Source organism: Coregonus clupeaformis, unplaced genomic scaffold (assembly GCF_020615455.1).
Source record: "Coregonus clupeaformis isolate EN_2021a unplaced genomic scaffold, ASM2061545v1 scaf0750, whole genome shotgun sequence".
Taxonomy (NCBI): Eukaryota; Metazoa; Chordata; class Actinopteri; order Salmoniformes; family Salmonidae; genus Coregonus; species Coregonus clupeaformis.
The window spans coordinates 41,028-66,273 of record NW_025534205.1 but is presented as its reverse complement, the minus strand read 5'-3'; the positions used below and the strand labels follow the sequence as shown (position 1 = coordinate 66,273).

General features: G+C 44.5%; 1 protein-coding gene across 1 annotated transcript; it reads right to left on the bottom strand.

Annotated features, from left to right (window-relative positions):
* Window positions 1-9,272: 9,272 nt before the first annotated feature.
* On the bottom strand, window positions 9,273-10,720 carry LOC121570657 (GSK-3-binding protein). The gene has a single exon (XM_041882131.2). The coding sequence runs from the start codon at window positions 10,608-10,610 to the stop codon at window positions 10,125-10,127; it is 486 nt and encodes a 161-aa protein (XP_041738065.2). The 5' UTR covers window positions 10,611-10,720; the 3' UTR covers window positions 9,273-10,124.
* Window positions 10,721-25,246: the final 14,526 nt, after the last annotated feature.

The window sequence follows — 25,246 nt, the reverse complement described above, 5'->3', positions numbered from 1 at the left end:
CCGACTGATTATTCCCCCTACCAATGCTTCAGCTACTGTTTCTGCCTCCTGGTCTGGGAGAGCGTAAGCCTCTGGCCACTTGGTGAAGTAGTCCATAGCAGTTAGAATCCACCTGTTACCGCTGTCTGTGGTTGGAAACGGTCCAACTATGTCTACCCCCAGTCTCTCCATGGGCTCCCCTACTGGGAATTGTTGTAGGAGGGCGTGTGACTGACCTGGAGGTCCTTTCTTAGCAGCACACTCATCGCACTGCCTGCAAAAGTCCTCCACATCCCTCCTGTGCCTGGCCCAATAGAAGCCTTTACGTACGCGCTTTAACGTTTTGGAGACCCCAAAATGCCCTGCGCCTACTCCACCGTGAAGCTGCTGTAACACGCTCCCTTGCAGCCTTTTGGGAACCACTACCTGCCACGTCATTTCTCCAGTAGCTGGCTTTTTCCACCCCCTCTGGAGCACTCCCTCAGCCACTCTAAGGACTGAGAATTTAGCCCAGAGTCCTTTGGTGACTGGTGATAGAGGGGCTACTTCCCCCCATGGCGGTCGTCTTCTCTCTTCCACCCACCCCAGCACAGGACGCAGCTCTGCGTCCTCCTCCTGGCGACGCCTCCACTCCCCGACGTCCACAGCCTCAAGCTCCCGGCACTCTGTTCACCCTCAGCTGACTCACCGTGGCGGTGACTCCCTCCTCCATGCACAGTTCCCTCTCTCGCTCCACCCGTTTGGCGCAGTACCCACAGCCGTCCTCAGCACACGGGCAGCGGGACAAGGCGTCTGCATTGCTGTGGCGAAGGCCGGCCCTGTGCTCCACCTGGAAGTCGTAGGGTTGCAGCTCCTCCAACCAGCGGGCGATCTGACCCTCTGGCTCCTTGAAGGAGAGAAGCCACTGCAGGGCGGAGTGATCCGTCCGCACCACAAACGGCAGGCCCCCCAGGTAGTACTTGAAATGGCGTACTGCTGCCACGACAGCCAAAAGCTCCCTCCTTGTCACGCAGTAGCGTTTTTCAGCCTTATCAAAAGTTCTGCTGTAATAAGCTACTACGTGCTCCCCGTCAGAACCACGCTGAGCCAGCACGGCCCCCAAGCCCTCATTGCTTGCGTCGGTGTCCAGGATAAACGGACGGTTTGGGTCTGGTGAGGACAGGACAGGGGCCTCCACCAGGGCACGTTTGAGGGCCTCAAACGCCCGCTGGTGCTCTTCGGTCCACTGAAAAACAGTGTCCTTCTTGAGAAGGTGGTTCAAAGGAGCTGCTATCCCCGCAAACCCTTTCACAAACCTACGATAGTAGGATGCCAGACCCAGGAAGCTCTTAACCTCTTTTTTTTCCCCTTGGAATTGGCCACCCCCTCACAGCCTCCACTTTGTCTGGCATCGTGCTGATACCCTCACCACCCAGCTGATGACCCAGGAACGCCAACTCCCTTTGCATGAAATGGCACTTTTCCAGGTGTAATTTTAGCCCCGCCCCCGAGATCCTCTCCAGCACTCGCCTAAGTGCCCCCAGTGCCCCCTCAAACGACGTGCCGTGTACCAATATGTCGTCTAGGTACACGACACACTCGTCTCTCGGAACCCCCGCCAGCACTCTGTCCATGAGCCTCTCAAAGGTGGCAGGAGCATTACAAAGCCCGAAGCACAGCACCTTGAACTGCCAATGGCCCCTATCCGTGGAGAAGGCCGTTTTTTCACGTGCCCCAGGCGAGAGGGGCACCTGCCAGTAGCCACTGCGCAGATCAAGGGAAGAGAACCACGAGGACCCTCTGACGTGGTCTAGCGACTCATCGATCCTCGGTATGGGGTAAGAGTCTTTAATGGTGACAGAATTTAGGCCCCTGTAGTCCGCACAAAACCTAAGTTTACCCCCTTTCTTAGGCACCATGACAACCGGCGCGGACCATGGGCTATCTGATGGCTCAATGAAATCAGCCCGCAACATGTCAGCAATAGCTGTGGCTGCTGCTTCCCTCTTGGCAAGGGGAATGCGACGGGGCCGAATTTTAATGGGTTGGTTGTCCCCAGTGTCGATGTCGTGCTGAACCAGGTGCGTTTGCCCTACCTCATCTTCCCCCCAAGCGAAGCTATCTTTAAAGTCAAACAGCAGCTGCTTTAACTGTCTCTGTTGTCTCTCGTCCAGACCTTGACAGTTTTTCAGCCACACAGCCTCAACGGCGTCGATAACTTCCTCCTTCCCCCCGTCGGGCTGATGGGGTGAAGGAGCCAGTGTGTTTTGGGCTACTGGGATGCCTGTGCTTGCACCATTATGGGGAGTGAAGGTCGTTGCCGCCGGAGACAGCTGCTGGGATGGCACAACGACCAAGGGAGCAGCCGGGACGACCAGTGGAGTTTCGGCAAGCTTGGAGGAAGACGGAGGGACAGCCCTGCCCCCTGCTGGCCCTCCCGAAGGCGACATTCCCACTGTGGGCCCCCCCGACAGCCTCAAAGTGCCCGAAGCTAAGTCCAACTGAGCCCCACAGTTTTTCAAAAGTCCATTCCCAGTATACAGGGGTCCTGTACCGCTGCTACCCACACCGGACACCCCACAGTTCTCCCCCCACAGTCACAGACACCCGACACTTCCCTAACATGGGGGCTAGCTCCCCGTGACAGTCCGTAGCTGGACAAGGGTCGGCTCCACCCGCACCCCCAACAGGTAGTATGTCTGGTCTCACCAGGGTTACTGTAGAGCCCGTGTCGACCAGGGCCAAACATTCCACCCCCTCTACCTTGACGATGACATTGCAGAAGTCCCCAATGGTGGTACGTCCCACCACAACTACCGGACTAGGAAACACGGTGGCAGCTACACCCTGGGGAAGCAGGTCCCCACCCTCTTGCCTGCACTGCTGGGTACCTCTTCTGCTTACTGTGAGTTCGGGGGCGGAGGAATGGGCCCGCGCTGCCCCCTGCGCGAGAACCCGCTGTCGTTTCCCTGTTGACTGGAGAATCTGCCACACTCCCGCTGAATGTGGCCAGGCTGGCCACAACCCCAGCAGACAATGGAAGTTGAGCTGACACTGCGATGTTGTCTGGAGCCCCTCTCAATGACAAGCGAAGCGGTCTTGACTAACCCTCCCAACTCGTCGATCCACTCTGGTTTGGTGACCCCCGGCACCCCGGCCGCCGCTGCTCTCACCTCTGGTTGACTGGCAACCTCCACTCTCAATCCCTCACCCCAGATCAGCTCCCTCTTCCTGGCTATCTCCACTGCAGCCCGCAGAGATGCTGGGTCCGACATCTGCACATGCTTACCCAGTTCGGTGGGGGAGAGCGCTCTAATAAAACTGTCCCGTGCCAGCTCGTCTTGCACCCCAATCGGCATAGTTGCATAAGCCCGCCTGGTCAGGCTCAGAATATCACTTGCCAACGCCTTTAATGATTCCCCCTGAAGTCTCTTTTTGTTATTCAGTTCAATCCGCAGCATGTTGGGCTGTGCATCGCTGCCGAAACGGCCCCCAATGCCTCCACTAGCGCACCGTAGTCGCCCCTCTCGTCCGGGGCTAGCGTTAGCAGGCATTCCGACGCCTCCTCTGACAGGCTCAGGGCAAGCTGTAACCCTTTCGTCTCGTCAGACCACCTCCCGGCTCTAGCCAACAACTCGAATTGAGTGAAAAAAACTTCCCATTTACCTTGTCCATTGAACTTTGGAAGTTTAGCCGCTACCGTGGCTAATGGCAATAGGGCGCTGCCATCTCTGTTTACATAAGGAGGTCCAGCCATTTCCGCACGCGGTGACGTCGATATCTCCGTCGCCGTGACGTCTGTTCTGGTCGAGCGGTTTGAAGGAAAACCCGCCCGTTCTGCCATCTTGCTGACTGACAATTTAACTCCCGCCATGTGGCTCTCCAGCTCTTCTACAGCCGTCATCGCCTGACCCTCCCGACCGGGTACACCCGAGCCCACAACGGACACTTTGTCCGACTCTTCCTTAACTTTCCGCCTCGCCCCGATCATCATGCCCGTAGATGCGAGTCACGCTAAAGCTAACCACGGCCTATACTGAAACAGCTAACTCGCCTAATCTCGATCTATCCCGTCGTTCGAAAGCACTTCTGACACCAATGTAATGACCCAGCTGGGTCATAAAGTAAAGGAGAGACGGGCACCAGGTGTACAGGCAGAACACAGGTTTATTCCTGAATGGGCTATTGTTCAGGCCACAACCCACGCCGCTAAACCTCGAACATACACAAATAGAACATGTCAAATCAAGGGTCCCGAACAGAAGCGAGAGAGATGAGACCGTAACCTCTATTTAAGCATTCCAAAACCCCGCGGGATTACCCATCATACCCCCCCAACCTTTCCATCTGTCCTGGCATATTTAACCCCTGCTAGCACCCATGAGAACGATAACACATCCATGAACACAGAACACAATACAGGGTCGTTACAATACAAAACAAATTGTCCTTTTAGAGTGTGTCTCTGATTAATCCTCACAATGTATGCACTGACACATCCAACCTGTACATGTCTAGAATTAGCTTACCCTCTTCAAATCCTAACCATATAGGAGGGTAAATGCTAAACTGACCTTTACTGTCTAGCTAGGGGCAACATTTTCCCTCTCCATGTTTGTTTGTCCTTCCCTATTTTCCAGTTGTTCAGTGACTTTCAAATTTTTTATGTCTGAATATAGCGACAGACATAAGACTACATTCAAAATGCCAGCCTGAGATAAACCAGCTTCCAACCTAAGTGATACTAATTAGTTATTGTGTGAAACACTTTGTTCAACGGGACAACTGGATTTTAAATATCATCCAAAATATTTCGCTGTGAGCCTCTAGGGCCCACACATTTTGGGAAAGGATTTGCACACTTGGCAAAGCAGTCCCAAGCTAAAAAGACGAGAGAGAGAGTAAAGCAGAATGACTTTACTAGAGTCTGAAGGAATGACTCACTTCCTGATTTTAATCCAACATCATAGGCATTGCCGAATCAGTCTCGTACTGAAACTAAATGTTCATATTTATCCAGTGCCAGAGTTAGCTCAAGGGCTAAATATACGCTTAAATGGCTTAAATATCTTTCCATGCTTAAGCGATGTTGCAAGGATATTGAATGCCAAATAGCTAGCTTAAATGCTAAATATATATTTCATATGACACCAAAAAGATTTCTAGGGGCTACAAGTCAGCTTTTGTTAACTTTTTAAGCCTATGGATCTAACTGGTTTTCTGTTCAAACATCATTGACAGGTAAGGACTAGCCTTGTACGACCATCCATATTTACATTTACATCATTTAGCAGATGCTCTTATCCAGAGCGACTTACAGTTAGTGAATCCTATGAAGCCTTTTCTCTCCCAGCTGCTTTGAGGTGGCATTTGGTAGACCAGCCCCTTTGTTTTGCTGGGGCACTTCTCCAGGTGAGACATGGTAATGAGGTTAAGGAACCCTGTCTGTTGTCAGTACGTTAGCCCGTTTTGTTGCTGCTTGTTCCAGTAACACATGCAGGTGTGTTCTAACGTGTGCCTTCCATATGCCATGCTGGTATCTAATCAGGGCGAGAGGAGAGATGGGTGGCACCTCACAAAGGCTGCTGATTAGGTGTGGGTATTTCTGTCCTGAAAGCACCTTCCAAATAAGGGTTAAGGTAAAATAAAGTGTAACCTATGATTATCTTAAAAGAGATTGGATGCCATTCAAATGACTTCAGCCCCACTCTTCTAACTCTCTCTGATTTTATTTGGTAATTGTAGGGAAGAATGTAGGACACAGAGCTTGTCCTTATGTATAAAATTATCTAGGATTCAATGTTTGTGACATTGAAAGCAATAGCAGCAGCAGCAAGGTTTCCAGTATCTGGCATATCCTGAGGGAGAGTGGCACTGGCACACTTGTGCAAAAAACTACTAGATTCAGGCCCTTTGTTTTCTCTTTATACACATCTTTTAAAATGTTAAGGCTCTACGAAGGTTTGAAATTAAACTTTTCTACATGATTCTCTATTTATAATGAAAACCCTCATTTATTTATACAAGCCACAATAGGCTTCTGATTGTTGCCAGCAAAATCCTCACAATGCTCTGACAAATTATTTATAGTATTGTTTGTGGTTGAAATTGGTGGAAATCTCAACTTCATAGCCTGTCACACTAGCTGTGAACTCCCATATGTGTAGATGGAAGTCCATTTATTATTATAATTTTATTATTTGAGGTTATTGATTTATTTCCAAGCCAATAAAGTAATTTGATGTTTTCCACATCCTAGTTGTATACTGACATCTGGTGTCTGTTCCTCAGTAGCATACTTTGTGTACTGAAAATTAAAGTGGCTATCATTATAGTTTTATCCACATGGGGTCATTAACGGATTCAAACCAACAGAATGAAAACAAGGTCGATTTCTGTTTCACCATGATGATAGTCTAGGGCTATGCCTACTTCTCAACATGTGCTCACAAAACAGGTTTATATGAAGGAGGTGCCATTTTTGTAGAATAAACACAAGTAGGTGTGGACATGGATCTGATTTTGGGTCACACCAGTCTAGAAAGAGGTAATGTTGCAACATTTCCCGAATGTAGCCTACTGTAGAACAAACTCTATTGTGTCATGCAGAAAAGAATAAGGACTTGGGTCAACAGTGGTGGTTCTCTTCTTCATTTTGTGCCATTAAACCCCTACAACTCATCCAGAATGCCGCAGCCCGTCTGGTGTTCAACCTTCCCAAGTTCTCTCACGTCACCCCCCTCCTCCGCACACTCCACTGGCTTCCAGTTGAAGCTCGCATCCGCTACAAGACCATGGTGCTTGCCTATGGAGCAGTGAGGGGAACGGCACCTCTGTACCTTCAGGCTCTGATCAGTCCCTACACCCAAACGAGGGCATTGCGCTCATCCACCTCTGGCCTGCTGGCTCCCCTTCCTCTGCGGAAGCATAGTTCCCGCTCAGCCCAGTCAAAACTGTTCGCTGCTCTGGCACCCCAATGGTGGAACAAGCTCCCTCACGACGCCAGGACAGCGGAGTCACTCACCACCTTCCGGAGACATTTGAAACCCCACCTCTTTAAGGAATACCTGGGATAGGATAAAGGAATCCTTCTACCCCCCCAATTGTAAAGTGGTTATCCCACTGGCTATAGGGTGAACGCACCAATTTGTGAGTCGCTCTGGCTAAGAGCGTCTGCTAAATGACGTTAATGTGCCCTTGAGCAAGGCACTTAACCCTAATTGCTCCTGTAAGTCGCTCTGGATAAGAGCGTCTGCTAAATGACTAAAATGTAATGTAAATGTGTTTTGGCATCTTTTGATCCCTAGACCTCTATGGAGATTCACTCAGGTGTACTTTGACTTAACGGTGTGATTTGTGGATAATCAGTTATGAGAATGTTCCCCAGTCATGTACGACAGTAAGATACAACCAAAACATGATACCAACTATTCTCTATTTGTGCGAACATCTGTTATTGTGACCATAAATGATAATGAAGTGTAGCTGAACATCCAGTATCAAATGCATGGGGGTGGAGACGCTTAAACAATTTATTGGTCCTCACACTGGGTAAGGGGAAGAGCAAAACATGTTTTCCACAAACTATTGTCAACCAGTGTAGTGTAGGCCACTGGGGGCAAACCCCATAACATAACACTGTAGAAAATGGACATGTGTCCTTTCCAACTGCGACCACACACACAGGCAAGGCCCAACATTGAACAGGGAGGTGAAATGTTTTTTAGCATAAATTGATGGAATAAATAAAGCAGTACATTTAAATGGGGAAAGTGTAATCAGCTATGAAACTACACTGAACAAAAATATAAACACAACATGTAAAGTGTTGGTCCTATGTTTTATGAGCTGAAATAAAAGGTCCCAGAAATGTTCCATAGTCACATAAAGCTTATTTCTCAAATGTTGAGCACAAATTTGTTTATATCCCTGTTAGTGAGCATTTCTCCTTTGCCAAGATAATCCATCCACCTGACAGGTGTGGCATATCAAGAAGCTGATTCAACAGCATGATCATTACACAGGTGCACCTTGCGCTGGGGACGATAAAAGGCCACTAAAATATGCAGTTTTGTCACACAACACAATGCCAAAGATGTCTCAAGTTTTGAGGGAGTGTGCAATTGGCATGCTGACTGCAGGAATGTCCACCAGAGCAATTGCCTGATACTTTTATGTTAATTTCCCTACTATAAGCCACCTCCAACAATGTTTAGAGAATTTGGCAGTACAACTGACCAGCCTCACAACTGCAGGCCATGTGTAACCATGCCAGCCAAGGACCTTCACATCCAGCTTCTTCACCTGCAGGATTGTCTGAGACCAGCCACCCTGACAGCTGATGAAGCTGTGGGTTTGCACAACCGAATAATTTCTGCAAACTGTCAGAAACCGTCTCAGGGAAGCTCATCTGTGTGCTCTTTGTCGTCACCAGGGCCTTCACCTGACTGCAGTTTTGCGTCGTAACCGACTTCAATGGGCAAATGCTCAACTTTAATGGTCACTGGCACACTAGAGAAGTGTGCTCTTCACGGATGAATCCTGGTTTAAACTATATGGGGAAGGTGGCAAATAGCGTATATGGCGTCGTTGACAATGTCAACGTTGTGAACAAAGTGCCCCATGGTGGCAGTGGGGTTATGGTATGGGCAGGCATAAGCTACCAACAACGAACACAATTGTATTTTATCGATGGCAATTTCAATGCACAGAGATACCGTGACGAGATCCAGAGGCCCATTGTCATGCCATTCATCCGCTGCCATCACCTGTTTCAGCATGATAATGCATGGGTTCCATGTCGCAAGGATCTGTACACCATTCCTGTAAGCTGAAAATGTCCCAGTTCTTCCATGGCCTACATACTCACCAGACATGTCATCCATTGAGAATTTGGGATGCTCTGGATTGACGTGTACGACAGCGTGTTCCAGTTCCCGCCACAATCAACAGCCTGATCAACTCTATGCGAAGGAGATCTGTCGCGCTCCATGAGTCAAATGGTGGTCACCAGATACTGACTGGTTTTCTGAGCCACTCCCCTAATTCTTTCAAGGTATCTATGACCAACAAATGCATATCTGTATTCCCACTCATGTGAAATGCATAGATTGGGGCCTAATGAATTTGTTAATTTACTGATTACCTTTATGAACTAACTCTGTAAAATCTTTGAAATTGTTGCATGTTTATATTTTTGTTCAGCGTTTTGTATAGTAGTATGTCGACAGAATTCCCAAATGGTGTAGCTACTAACTATATTCTATTGAAACCTTTATCTGATGAGGAAAATAAGCATGCATACATACACCAAATTGAAAAAACACCGTGTTTATTTTAAGACACCAAAAGGCCTGAATACTCAGGAACATTATAAAATACTTCGTTGCGAAGTGGTCATGGTAAATCACTTGACACAGACAATGGGAAAATGATCAACAGAAATCCGCATTGGAATTCAAAGGTGAAGCACAACAGTGTCCCATCATTATTATGAAAAATACACCGCCCCCAGACAGTTCGAAGAGACATGTAGTCGGAACCATTTGAAATGTCGCCTGCCTCCGTCTCTTACAGGGCTTGGTAGCTGGTTGTTGATCCCGTTACTTCTGTGTAGCTGCCGTCGACGCGGTCACAGTGTTGCCTTGCTGGGGACGTTTGGAATTCATCCTGGCATGTGTGGCGCTAGCCTATTATGCTAACTAGTAACATAAGACCTTTGCTTGGATCGGGTCGTTTCAAATCTAACGGACCAAAACAAAACAGGCAATGCTGGCGGCCTGAGATCAACGTAGGTCAACGTAAAGTGCTCACTTGGTTGACATAGCATTCACTTGGTTGACATAACTAGCTACTAACTAAAGCCAACGAATAGTGAAAAGGAGAGTCCCCACCCATGAACAAAAATCAAATGAACCATCAAAAGGTGAAGTGAGGTTCAAATAAACATGGCTAACGTTAACTAGTTAGCTAACTCATTGGCTAAATGAAAAAAAGCCTAAATTAACGGTCACAAATTAGACAGACATTCTAACGTTACCGCCATTACATATTTAATCGTTCTCAACATTTATAGTCTAACGTTATAGCTAGCTAGCCATGTCAGCAAAATAGTATTTTCGTTTTGTCCGTAACATCTCGATAACGAAAACACATCGTCCGCATCCTCAGCATTGCAGATTGTCCGAAAGATCCCCACACTCAGTTGTAGAGAACTGCAGCCGCCTGACTGCTTCTTTGATTAGATTCCCAGACAATATTAATTCCTGAAGTAACTGATGTGGGTCGTCGTTCTCTACAGCTGCGTTGATCCTCTTTCGGTTCCAAGGTTTGAAATTATCCCACTCCTGGTTACTTGAGCCAGGGAAGCTGTATGGACTAGCTCTGTTACTACGTTGCCCCCGGTTTCGAATCCGTATGCAACACCCGGTACGTTTTTGCAGGGCCACGCCATTGTTGTTGTTAGCTTGTTTGATGTTGCTACTGCTGCAGTTGCTGGTGAGACCGTGGAGACATGACATCGTCTTTTGATTAGCACTATTGTTGTGAAGCTGCAACGCCTCGCCGATTTTCGTGACCAAAGCGTCCACTTCTTTCGAATCGACGGTAACAGACTGCTCCAAGAGGATGTAGTTCTCCTTTCGACAAGGCATTTTGTTGTATTTTGTGTGTTTATTGGCTGTATTTTCGAAATGAATGGGAGCTTAGATCGGTTCCTTCCTCTCACCACGTTGATCGGCAGAAAAGCAAGTAAGCAAGTAACCCCCTAGATATTTTGTAAACAATGGATGACGTATGATCCGGAATGTACCATTTCCAATGTGGGTGCGATCATCATTCAAATGATTTCAAATAGTGGGAATCTTCATTTATATTATTTTCCGTACAAATTATTAATTAATTAATCTTATTATGGAATTCCTTATTATGTATGACATATTTTCAAAATACAACTCTGACTATTCATATCTTATTTAAAGACCGACCTGCACGATTCCCCTGATTTTATTCCGTCTTGGCACATCCAGGCCAACTGGACATAATACATACCTTGTAACTGTCTAGCTATGTTATGTGGGTCAAATAAACTATGTTTTTACAATAACACAAATTGTCATAAAACTCTGACTTATTTCTTGGTGCGAATTGCTATATTCCACAACCCATGAAATCAAAAACCTTTGACTCATAAGTATTTTATCATAATTAGCAATCATTCAATTGTTTTCATGCAATATTCTTTTCAATATCATCCCTCCACTCTAAAATGCTGCATATTTCAAATGTTTGCTGGATTGTTGAAATAACCATAATTGATTAATGTTCGGATTACATAAATTGCAATTATGACATTATGGTAATAAACAATTATATATTTTTTATTCATTATATGTGCAGATGTACCTGTCAATGCATCATAATGCACTATCTATTATGCGCAAAACGTGCTGTATGCGTTTAACCAATGATTTACGTCAGTGGTTAGAACATGGAGTACATTTCGGATTTCTCCGAATCGTGCTGAACTCGAATGCTCCAGTCAAAGAGCGCCCTCATGACCATATAAGGGGCGACTATCGTGTTCACGTGGTGCGTGTCTGTACTACAGCCTGTCCCTAGACCTGGTGCTGCTTTCCATTTTCAGGTCATTCGGGTACGTGGCTGGTTTCCTTAACACTTCGCAAGGCATAAAATAAAGTCATTATGGGGAATGGATTTAGTTTATACGTGAAAGATGTTTACTAGGTTCAGAGTACAATACAATATATCGATTTCCTCATTCTCTTCCGCTATGACTGAGACATGCAGTAAACAACTGGCTGGTCAACATCAATTCCTGTTTGTCTGTGGTCTGTACTAGCAACTGGTTGTGTTGCAGGAATGTTCCCATTTTACTAGTATGACTCTGTCCTCGTTGGAGAGGGGGAGGGGAACTGGTGAAACAGTGTATTGAGTGTACCGTGTCTATTCATTTGACTTTGATAGGACTTGGAGCTCTGCCAAAGCAGGGGGTTATTGGGTTTCTTCCTTCCATTGAGTATGTGCTGACACCATATAAGGGTCTTCCGAGTATTGCATCCACTGAAAAACAATAATAGAATTATTACATTGTTCAACATAAATTAACCCTGAGCTAACAGTCAAGTTACTCATCGGAGTTTGACAATGAGATCATGTCCTATGGAACATACAGTTCAGAGATTACTTTGTAATGTGTCTCATTTGGGCTGAAACTCAACAAAAGTATGTAGTTGGCTTCACTCAATATTTGGTAGAGTTGAACTTGATGGATATGTAATGTGATGCTCCCAGAGATCTTGTATTAGAATACTTGACCTTTAACATATATATCTTTGATTCAGTAAAAGAGAAGAGAGCATCCTCTACTTTTACTAATATATCATTTCCCCAATAAATAATTTGGCCCTCTGGTGTGTTTGCCATGAACTGAACTTCATCTATGACTTCATCTAAAGTGCAATTCGCTATCCAGCTCCCTATCACATGGCAATGTTTGCATCGTGAACATGATGCAGTGAATGACATTGGCTGTAGGACTCACTTGGCAGAGCTGCAGTGCATGCTGTTACTTGAGAGAAAGCAACACTCGGCAACTGCCAATCATAAAGCTCTCTCACCATATGAGATTGAGCAACAAAGATTACATGCTGTCAGCCCATAATATTTTCAGGAGCATAGTGACCTTACTTCACCTGATGTTCCTGTAATTTACAGGCTATCAATCTGTCAAGAGTTACATCAGTGTCAAGTCACATAACAGCCTCATAATACTGAGGGGTTGTGGAAGTAGATTCCTGGTTGTGGAATTCAGTGCTGCACAATTTCTGTCCACAGTTGTAGTCCAGGTACCTTTTATTTACCACACCCTTTTGTCTGATTAGAAATAATGGCGCACCCTTAATATTGAAGGCCATTAAAAATGTATCATAATACACACCCAAGTTCTGAAGTACTATTCATGTTTTATCTCAAACGGCTGTCAGTGGGTATTCTAACTCTAATGGGGAGGAGGGAGTGTGTCAGAGTCAATTTCACATTCATTTGTCAGTGCTGTGAGTACCATCACCTCAACCTGAACTCCCACCAAAGTCCCACTTTTGCCTATAAACAGCGTAGCTTGTTTTCCACCCTTAATTTAGGTCCTTAAATGTCATATCTAATTTGGTTAGGGAGAATGCATGCACTGTGTCAGTCATTAAGGGATCCTGCTCAGAGGCGGTGGATAGTTTGCTCGGTGTGCTGTTGCTCCACGGCGCAACCATCGACTGGGACCCCCTCAGTTCTAGGAATCTGCTCCATGGAGAAAGACAGAGTGTTGGACAAAATCTGAGACCCTGTGTGCTAACATAACATAATCAGTTGATGACTCAGTAATGTATATAGATGTGTGGCAGTCATTGGGATGGATGATGCTTGTACTAGATAGGTGGTGATTGAAATGAGATGTGATTGAAGGAAGGGATTAAGAATGAGTCACTACTTAATTACAAAGTATTGTAATTAACAATATTTTAAAATGCTTTAAACAGTTTCTTACCCCGAAAGATATCCACAGAATTATGGGGGGAAGCTATCTGGATCTTAAATGGCTGACCCTGAAATAGCATGTTAATAGTAGTAGCTAATTCCAGGTCCATGTACTCTTAGTAATTTAGACTAAAGTTAGCTATTGCAGGCACGGAACTACAGCCAACTTTCAATGTCAGAAAACTATTTAAGAACATTGACATTTAAGTGACCATATGGGCCTACCTTTAAAAGGATAGTTCAACCAAATGACAAATGTAGGCTACATAATATTATGGGTAATTAGCACAATATTGTGTTGCCATAAAACTTGGTTTGAAGTTACTTTGATTTGATTTAGGCATACTATTTGAAGAATTCTTACAGAGCTCCTGCTTCTTCCATTACTTTGTATTAAACAATTCTAATGCTATACCGTGGGTATGAAATCTAAAACATATGTTTTGGTTGTATGTCAGACCTTGCTCTACTGCTATTGGTGCAAAGATCTGTATTAAAGTAAACAGAGAGCATTGTTTCATTCGATACACAGCGCCACCAAATGACCCCATACGGGTTTGTACTGTACATCCTGTACCACTGAGTGTAACCCGTCTGCCTTTTGATTTCTACCTCTCAAAGTCATGTAAGGTGAAAGTACAGTAAGAGACGTTTGGGAGGTGCCTGCCTCTGAAATGCTGTCCTCTGGAATGAGGACAATAATGAGCATGGACGGGTTTATTTTGAAATACTACAAAGGAGCAAGAGGTCAACACAAGCACTATAACACTACTACTATTACTACTACTACTACTACTACTATTACTACTAATACTACTACTGCTGCTACTACTACTAATGTTAGTAATAATAACACAAGTAAAACTCAAGTATAAAACAAGGTTCATACATGCCACTCAAGCATTCTATAAACAGAGAAAGCGGAGAATTGTAGATTAAAACATTAATTAGATTAGAACATACCAGAACATGCTGTATTTATAGAACCGATATAAAATATATAGACTAAACATACAAATGAAGGACTCGAGAGTCATATTCCAGAACATGTGGGCTGCGGTAAAATAATCTACTTCAAAGTGTGAGATAAGGTTTAGGAAGGATTTGAGAAGTGTTATTGTATGAAGGTTAAGAGCTACCATTTCCACATAAACCACTGCTTCATTTATAATACTATATCAATGCCTCTTTTTCTTTCATTGTTGTCAAAGCACAAGTCATGCTACTGCCAAGTAACCTAGGCGATAATCCTTGTGCTTCACAGTAAACTTGTAAACAGGGAGAGTGTGTGAGAGTTCCTGTGAGCGTAGATTCGTAGTCCTATCCTCTTTGTAGTGGGCTAGCTGAGATTAGCTAGACATTTTCCCACTTCCTGCTAATGCAAGTGAGGTGTTTCCTTGGTGCACAACCAAACACAATGAACAAAGTGCTAAAGGCATGAAAGAGCCTTTACCAAAGCTTCCTTTCGTGACCACTTCACTTAATTCTGCGTATGTATTTTATTTGACAGGAATTGCACATAGGGGTATTCCATAGAATTTATATGCATATGGATTATCCATTTGACAGTAGAGAATTGAAAACTTAAACTGATTCTAACAACTCTTCCTCAAAAGCTTATCTAAAAAATGGCCCAATCTGCTCCTCCCAACTCCCAAGGACAACAGACCTGCTTGGACAACAGGGGCTGTGCTCTAATACTGTGACTAAATTAATCTATTTCTCTCCTTTCCTTTTCTCCTATTGATTGATGGATTAGTTGGATATGTTTCCATTATTGTTTTCACCTATTGCCTCCTGCTGCTTTGGAGAAGTGGTCATCATGAAGGAAAGCAGATAAGGAAACAATGCTCTTTAGGCCAATTTAGACACAGCCAGGGGTTTGGAAAACTTTGAGCACAGTGAAGAAGAAGACATCTTGTTAGAACAAGCCTATTCGAGGATGTAACTATGCCTACTCTGGCCAACATGGGGGATATGGAGACAGTGAACCAACCACATGGGTTTGTTATTTAAATGCCTGCTTGGCGTTTACTGTTTTTATTGACCTCCCAATGCTTCACACTGAGCAAACATAATCCCTGTGTATTTGTGTTCATTTTGTTTTTATGCAGGGTATTTGTGTTTGTGTGTTTAATCAGGCTCTTAGATCAGTGGATCAGGGTCACAGGAGGGGGTTTCTAGTTGCTATGAAACAGCAACACATTAGGAGATTAATTTAGTATCAATTCCAGGGCTGTTTGTGAGAGCGGCTGTTTGTGTCGGTGTTTGTCATAGGGTAAATCAATTTGAATTCAATTCGTTTTTGACAGCACCCCTTTTAATTTGAACGAAACCTTCCATACATATTTGCCCATTATAGAAGTGGCCAGAAAGTGACTTTTTGGACATGAATGCCAAAACATTCAAGAGATAAAAGTGTTCGAAGTTGACCCCCTTTGCATACCTCATCATACCATGAGACATCCATGTCTTAATCACTGGAAAAGATAAACGGTTGAGATTTATATAATTTAAAAGCTCACAAATAGGGTTGTCAAACTATTTTATAATTTCTTGAAAAAAATAATCTGAGGTTTTTGTGTTGTGCCCGCCATCGGTTGAGACACAACATGGTCTTGGAATAGATGGTGGGTATCATGTTTTGGCTGATAAATGTACTAAAATGGGAATAAAATAGAAACTTTCAAATGGTACCACAAAAATGGTTGGAGGTCCAAATATCAGATAATCAGATAATGTTGACTTGAATGGAAATATCTGTTGTTTTAAATTATACTGTCAATCCTCCATTGGAACCTATTGAAATCATAGAAATAGATAATAGAATAGACTTGACCATTTAAGTCAGGGGTGTCAAACTCATTTTGCCCCGGGGCCGCATTCGGTCTTCAAAGAGGTCCGGAGGGCTGCACTGAAAATGTGTTATTTCCTCACCGTCAAAATTGGATAAAAAATAGTCCTCTATCCATGTTATTATTATTTTTCTGACTGTCTAGCTTTCATTTCAGTGATTATTTGTAAGCTCAACAAGGTCAATAAACTGTATGAATGTAGGACCATTATCATTTCTACACAATTGCGATTTGGTTTTAGTCATTTTAAAGTATATTAAGTTTGTCGTCCCCCCCCACCCCCGTATGTTTGATACGCCTGATTTAAGTTAACATTAGACAGTTGATGGACCGGCGGCCATCTTTGTGGTAGTAATGGGAAGTTACCATTTCATTTCAATTTCAGTGGTGTACCAGTTAAATTGCAGTGGTGCAGCAGGCACAACACAAAAACCTGTCAAATAGGGTCTAAGCTACAACATATGTGAACGAAAATAATCAAAGTTTGATGCGTTTATAGATAATTTACGTTAAAGGCAAAAAAAATGTCATTTTTTATCAAATACAACAAATTCAAGAAATTATAAAATAGTTTGATAACCCTGTTTGTAAGCTTTTAAATTATATCAAACTCAACTGTTTATCTTTTCCAGTAATGAAGACATGGATGTCTTAGTGTATGGTGCTGGTGGGGTATGCAAAATGGGTCAACTTTGAGCACCTTCATCTCCTGAATGTTCAGGTCCAAAAAGTAGCTTTCTGACCACTTCTTCCATGGGCAAGCATGTATGGAATGTTTTGTTTAAATCAAAACGGATGCTGTCAAAAAGTGATTGAATTCAAATGGATTTATGCAATAGTGTGTCTGTTTGTCTATGTGGGGCTGTAGGCCTACATGTGCATTCACCATGCAAATGCAAATATTGTGTTCTATAGGTTGGGGTCCATTCCTTTTACAGTTAACCAATTCAGGAAATTATTCCTCATAGAAATAATGGGCAGATTTTTTATTTCTGAATTGAATTTGATTTCACTTCATGAATTGATTGAATTCAAAATATAATTGGCTCCATTGCTGGTTGATATAGACCCATGGTGGATTTATTGCACCTTTTTGGCGGCAGGTAGCTTAGTGGTTAAGAGCGTTGTGCCAGTAACCGAAAGGTCGCTGGTTCTAATCCCCGAGCCCACTAGGTGAAAAATCTGTCGATGTGCCCTTGAGCAAGGCACTTAACCCTAATTGCTCCTGTAAGTCGCTCTGGATAAGAGCGTCTGCTAAATGACCAATTATTATTATTATTATTATTATAGTCAGCATTCATCTTCCCCAGGCTAGCAAGGGGATCCTCCACCCAGTCAAAACAAAGCCCAACAGGAGCCTGGGAAACGAGCTGGGGAGAGAGGGAGGGGGGACGAGGGAGGCAGGAATAATAGCAGGCCTGCCTAAAGGGAGGGTGTTTCTCCCTTACTCTCAGAAAACTTCACCCTGGCCAACTCCTGGGACTGTGATCTGATTTGATGTGTGTGTGTGTGATTACAGGAGTTTAGAAGGAGACGGCGACAGTATAAGGCTCCCTGTGTGTGTGTGTGTGTGTGTGTGTGTGTGTGTGTGTGTGTGTGTGTGTGTGTGTGTGTGTGTGTGTGTGTGTGTGTGTGTGTGTGTGTGTGTGTGTGTGTGTGTGTGTGTGTGTGTGTGTGTGTGTGTGTGTGTGTGTGTGTGTGTGTGTGTGTGTGTGTGTGTGTGTGTGTGTGTGTGTGTGTGTGTGTGTGTGTGTGTGTGTGTGTGTGTGTGTGTGTGTGTGTGTGTCTGTGTGTGTGTCTGTCTGTCTGTCTGTCTGTCTGTCTGTCTGTCTGTCTGTCTGTCTGTCTGTCTGTCTGTCTGTCTGTCTGTCTGTCTGTCTGTCTGTCTGTCTGTCTGTCTGTCTGTCTGTCTGTCTGTCTGTCTGTCTGTCTGTCTGTCTGTCTGTCTGTCTGTCTGTCTGTCTGTCTGTCTGTCTGTCTGTCTCGTCTGTCTGTCTCGTCTGTCTGTCTCGTCTGTCTGTCTGTCTGTCTGTCTGTCGTTCGTCTGTCTGTCTGTCTGTCTGTCTGTCTGTCTGTCTGTCTGTCTGTCTGTCTGTCTCGTCTGTCTGTCTGTCTGTCTGTCTGTCTGTCTCGTCTGTCTGTCTGTCGTCTGTCTGTCTGTCTGTCTGTCTGTCTGTCTGTCTGTCTGTCTGTCTGTCTGTCTGTCTGTCTGTCTGTCTGTCTGTCTGTCTGTCTGTCTGTCTGTCTGTCTGTCTGTCTGTCTGTCTGTCTGTCTGTCTGTCTGTCTGTCTGTCTGTCTGTCTGTCTGTCTGTCTGTCTGTCTGTCTGTCTGTCTGTCTGTCTGTCTGTCTGTCTGTCTGTCTGTCTGTCTGTCTGTCTGTCTGTCTGTCTGTCTGTCTGTCTGTCTGTCTGTCTGTCTGTCTGTCTGTCTGTCTGTCTGTCTGTCTGTCTGTCTGTGAAATTCAATTAAAAATGAGAATAGAGGTTTCCATTTCAACTCAGTCGTTTCATTGTCTGATTAAAATTAATTTCAGATGAAATGTCTTAAATATCCCAATGATCAGAAATGCCAATCAATCAATTGACTTTCCATTCACTAACCGAGTTGACTGAGTTGATATGGGACTCATGCCCATTCCTGCTATGGCCGTTGCTTTGTTTTTCACATTTGTTTTTGCCACACTTGTCACAGTCATTTACTATTTCTAAGAATCCCTCCCCCCTCCCCTCCCACCCTTTCCCAGGCTTTTCCGGGCCCCCGTGTTGTAGTGAAGGCCAGGTTTGTGTTGTTGGCCAGCGGGAACACGTGTTCCAGTGAATGCACCGATTGCCCTCTGATGCTGGCCCGCTGCCAACGCATGAGCCAATTGGCTATGTTTACTCTGCGGAGAGTCTCCGCCCTCCAATCCTGCTCCTGCTTTCGCTCTGTCCTGCTTATTCACTATATCATATTCCCTCACTGTCACACAGTTTCTCTCTCTCTCTGTCCTCATCCCAGTACAAAGGGCAGCAGCGACGGTAGCAGTGAGAGGAGAATGCTACCTTAGGAATGGCTGTTGTTATCGATGAGCTTTCTGTCTACACCTAGCATTGAAGTTGGATTGGGGCCACACTCAGTAAGATCCAATTATAATAGCCGGTAAGATCATGCTGACCATTGCCAGAGGTAGACATCGATGCACTGTGTGCGTGATGTGGTCTAGTGTGGAAAGTGACCTCATTAGTCATTAGACGTGTCCAATAATTTAATGGGTCAGTGTAATGCAAAATAGGCTCATCATCGTCATCATCAACAGCAATATACATGAATACAGTATGTCAGTAGCTTTTCCCAAACAGTTTGTTCCTCGAATACAATGGTCCAAACCTCCATGTTGTCTCTGTAGGAAAACACATCATGCAGACATGACACATCACCCAAACAAACAAATAGACCCAATAAGGAGAGAAGTGGCATTGAACGTCAGAGTAAATAGAGCCATCTGTTTTGAAATAGGGGACCCTGGTCCGAGGCTATTTCAGTCGGTTGACCGTCTGGCCTCTTTTTTTCTAATTATAGCCATTGGTACACAGCTGGCTTGAGTTAGACATGTTCAACAATATGGCCATGGGGCTGGTGGGATGGGCCAAGAGGAACCCTGTTTTAGACCCACAAGGCTGTGAGTTATGACAGAGGTTGTTGTTACATAAATCTAACATGGCCACTGTATTCTGCTGAACAGCACCTTTAGCACAGATTGTAAAGTGCCTGGGGAATGATGTCCACCATGTTGTCTGACTAAAGGTTATGGAACTGAGTCAAAACAGACTCTGAAGCAGAGCACAAACAGCAAAAGCTTTGTCATGTAGGACGTGTTGGTACGAGGGCAGACATTTTCTGTTTTTCTAGAAACTCCCTCCTACACCTCCCCCTCCTTTTTCTCTCTGCTTGTTGCCACATGGTGCTCTACTGGTCTCCTTCACAACGGTAGAACATTCAAGAGAAAAACGTTTTTAATGGACAGAACTGTACACAGCCCCTATGCAGGGTCCCTATAATAAAGTGTTACACAACATTTTCATATCTAATCATCTGCTGTTCTATCCCCCATGACAGCGAAGTACTGAGTACATTACATTACGTTTTCTCAGCATTCAGTCATGGGATGGAGTATATTTGCCTCGGCATAGCACATCCCACAACAGAGAAATGGTATGTATGTATATGGTGATGTGTATTGGTGACAGTGCATGAACTAACTAACCAGAACCAAAACCAGCTGTATCCATGTGTATTAGAGGCCCCGAACTCTGCCTTCGCTGTCTGTTGCACGGACACATGCACACACGCATAGAAAACCTTATCCTATCTAGGCTCTGGTGGTCAACAAACCAGACAGCGTCCCCCTTATCTCTCCCTCCCACCCTGTCCCTCAACCAAAACACAACAGTATGAGGGAGAAGGATTTTGTCAACATTGGTACAAGATATGGTATGTCCCCTGTAGCTCAGATGGTAGAGCATGGTTCGTTTCCCACGGGGGGCCAGTATGAAAATGTATGCACTCACTTACTGTAAGTCGCTCTGGATAAGAGCGTCTGCTAAATGACTAAAATGTAAATGTAATATGCAAGAGCAAACTGAGTGAATACCTCTGTTTTTGAAACTGTTCTCATAAGATAACATTTTACCCCAACCCGAACCATATGATGGTTAAAATATATGTTATGTGACGTGGGGAACAGAAAACAAAAACATTTATATATTAAAGTAAACATGTTGACATGTTACACATGGTATCCTGAGTCTACCAATCTGACCCATCCCACCCTACAGTCAATAATATGTGTAATCTATCTCTGTAATCATAGACCCAGTCTATGGGTTGACAGGTTGTTTTGTTCGTATGATACTATGTTTACACACTGCCAAAAGGCACCACCAGTAATCAGATGAATATATCATGAGACCAGCAGTTATAAGAGGAAAGCTACAACACACAACCTCCTCCTCCTCCTCCCCCTCCCTCCTCTTCTCTGTCTCAACTCTTTTTTATAGCGATTGTCCGGAGGGTATCAGGTTCACTGCTGTACAAATCCATCTTGGTATGTGTTTACATGTAGATACACACACACAGAGATAAATCACTGAAGAGTTGTAGGAAACATTGACACGTTTCTTGGCTCCACCCTCTCACCATAAGGAAGTCTGCCCAAAAGAGACACTGTTTGCTTGTGATTGGCTAGCTTTCTTACCTGTGATTCAATTGGTGTAGATTTTAGTTGCTCTCCAACAATTGTGGGGTGCACGCATAGAGAGATAGAGGACTCATCATTATATCTGTGCCATTATAGCGTCTGTGACAGCATTGGCTGCGCAATTGAGGCTACAACCCAAAGGAGTCCCCACCCAGTTGACTACTTTAAAATGGTGGAAGCATGGTGGAAGCCCTCAATGGTGCTGCCCATGCTAGTGCTGCCCATGCTAAAACAACATTTTGGCCACTAGAGGCCTCTATCATTGTCTATGGGTGTTGCATGTGCTGTGGTCATGCCACACCTTTAGGAGAACACCAACCCTTTTCTCTGAACTGCAAGTAAGCTGTTTGTGTTTGTGAGTGTGTGTGTGTGTGTGTGTGTGTGCCCACGCACATGTGTCTATGTGTGTGAAGTGACATAAGATCACTTCAATTCAGCCCAGTTGTGTTGAAAACTGACCAGACCGGTAATAAACTGCCAGGGTATCTCACACAAACAGACACACATACAATCTCATTTTCTCTCGCATACCTTCTGCTTGCATCAGAAACTATTGGTGGATCTCAGTCAATTAAATCAAAACTGAAATTACATAATTTCCTGTATAACCCGTCATTCAGTCATAATGTGCCTCAATGCAAATATAATGAGTCATCGCAATATCAATAGTTATGGTATCATAGAACATCTACCTCCCGAACATTGTCCTCCCGAGTGGCACAGTGGCACAGTGGTCTAAGGCACTGCAACGCAGTGCTAGCTGTGCCACTAGAGATCCTGTTTCGAATCCAGGCTCTGTCGTAGCCGGCCGCGACCGGGAGACCCATGGGGCGGCGCACAATTGGCCCAGTGTCGTCCAGGGTATGGGGAGGGAATGGCCGGCAGGGATGTAGCTCAGTTGGTAGAGCATGGCGTTTGCAATGCCAGGGTTGTGGGTTCAATTCCCACGGGCGGCCAGTGTGAAAAATAAAAAAATTATGTATGCACTCACTAACTGTAAGTCACTCTGGATAAGAGCATCTGCTAAATGACTAAAATGTAAATGTAAAAATCTACAGGAAATAAACATAACAGACACCTGTTTTGAACCACAAGAGGGCAGTGTCTATTTATTGAATGGACTCCACACAGTTGTAGTAGTGCATGTCTTGAGATATTGATTCACCTGATATTCTCATAAAATAAAACGTCTTCTCAATAATCCCATCTCTTTAATGTGTCAAAGTTTCCATGGATCTGATTAGAATTTTTATTGCAAACACGACAGTCCTTTGTGAATAATCGTCTTTCAACTGTGTGAACAGTTATTGACAACAGCACTGTTATCAGTTATAACAGACAGACAAACATATAAACAGACTGGTAAACATATTGACCGGGTGATGTTGTGATGAACATATTCAGCCATTCAGCATGTTGTAGGAATGTTGGGTCATCAATACAGACTCTGGGAATGTCCATGTGTAGGCCCCATTTCTACCACAGGAGGTTGGTGCCACCTTAATTGGGGAGGATGGGCTCATGGTAATGGCTGGAGCAGAATCCGTGGAATGGTATTTAATACATCCAAATCATGGTTTCCATGTGTTTGATGCCATTCCATTCGCTCCGTTGCAGCCATTATTATGAGCTGTCCTCCCCTCAGCAGCCCCCTGTGATCTTCACCCATGTTCTGTGTGATGTTTTTGCTACTGTGGTTTTCCTAGAATCACACCTATGACCCCAGGCAGGAGAGGGTTGGGTTAGGGTCATGACTTATTGTATAACACAGTACCAGTATGGGACACTGGTCCCGGATCCCTCCTCTTAGTGGGAGAGAGTATGGATAGAAGGTGTTATTCAGCACGCCATGGCTCTCTACCTCACTTGTGTGTGAGTGGCTGAATGTTAAAGACTCCAGCCACCTAAGCCGTAGACTGTTCTCTCTGCTTCCGCACAGCAAGCGGTACCGGTGCATCAAGTCTGACACCAATAAACTCCTGAACAGCTTCTATCCCCAAGCCATAAGACTGCTAAATAGCTAACAGAATGGCTGCACAGACTATCTGAGTTGACACTTTATGCACTCTCTATGCACACTCACAGGACTCTGACACTCCAACACACACACACACACACACACACATACACGCACTTCATTTGCTCACACACATAACATGCACACACATTTATACTGACTCTACACACACGCACACACACTCACATACATTCATCATATATGCTGCTGCTACTCTGTTTATCATATATCCTGATGCCTAGTCACCTTACCCCTATACATATCTACCTCTATCGATCCAGTATCACTGCACATTGTATATATGGTATTGGAACTGCCCCTGTAATAATCTTACTTACTTTCTTGTGTTCTTCTTATTTCTTATTTCTATTTATTGTGTGTTGTTGTTCTACCTTATGTTATTTTTAGTAATACATTGTTATTGATTTTTGCATTATTGGTTTTAGATCTTGCAAGAAAGGCATTTCACTGTACTTGTGCACGTGACATTAAAACTTGAAACATGAAACTTGATGTTTGAGCTTGGTGTGTTTACCCCCAGGCCTTTATGTCACTGCTGGTGTGGTGTGTTGGTTTCTGTTAGAGGGTTTAGTGCTCTATTGTTTGTGTGCGTGTCCGTGTGTGTGACTGTGTGTGTTTGTCTGAGTGAATGAGTGTGTGTGAGCGGAGGCCTTGTAATGTGTCGGCTGTGGTTTACGGGTGTGTCCCTGATCGGCTGCTTAGCTGGAGGCCACCTCGTCTAAATATTAACAACATAAATAACCAGCAGCATCCATGACATCCGTCTCACATCAGACGACCTCTCTTCAATCAGCACCATCAGAAATCAACACACACACAGCCTCAGGTACTGAAAGCTCTATGGACTGCTGTGTTTTTAGACTGAATAGTTCACACAGGTCTCTTTATTTTTCCCCTTCAGCATGAGAGAGACTAGGGGTCCAGTAACAATGTGTATGTGCTGAGCCTTTAGAGGCCCCTTGCTTCAGTAACAGTCTCTTTCTTACCTTGGAGAACAACAGTGGAAGTGTTCTCCTCTTTTCATTTCTTGTATATATCTACTATCTTCACCGTTTGTGGGTGATGTACTGGCCGGTTGTGTTTTTATACCACTCCGCCCAGCAAAATAACACAGGAATCAGGATTTTCTGGGGAATCTCAGTTTAGCATCACATCCCATCATCTTCAGAGAGCGCTTAACAGGGTCGCGCCACTCGAGTGTGTAAGAATTGGTCGCCCTGGCGTATGATACTGAGAGGTTGGGAAAGCGAACACAATACAATTGGGCGTGCCGGCTGATGAATCATGAGGATTTGTATGACAGAGGGTCATGTTGCTTTACGCTTCATGTGACAAATTCTGCCTGATTTCCCCTTTGTTTCCCTCAATGTGTCACATCGGCAACCATCCATATCTGTTCTGTTTGGATGGAAGACCCAGGAGGAAGTCAGTGAGCAAGCACAGATATGATCCCTTGTACTTCTCACCTCTCTCTCTACCCCAAATGTACTGTCTCTCTCAGAACCCTTGTTGAACCCCTCATTTTTAGAATGTACTGGTGCCACACGCTGGCTCCACTGTACAATGACAGGCAACCCCCTGGAATATCGTTCTACTGGGGAGGTTTTGTT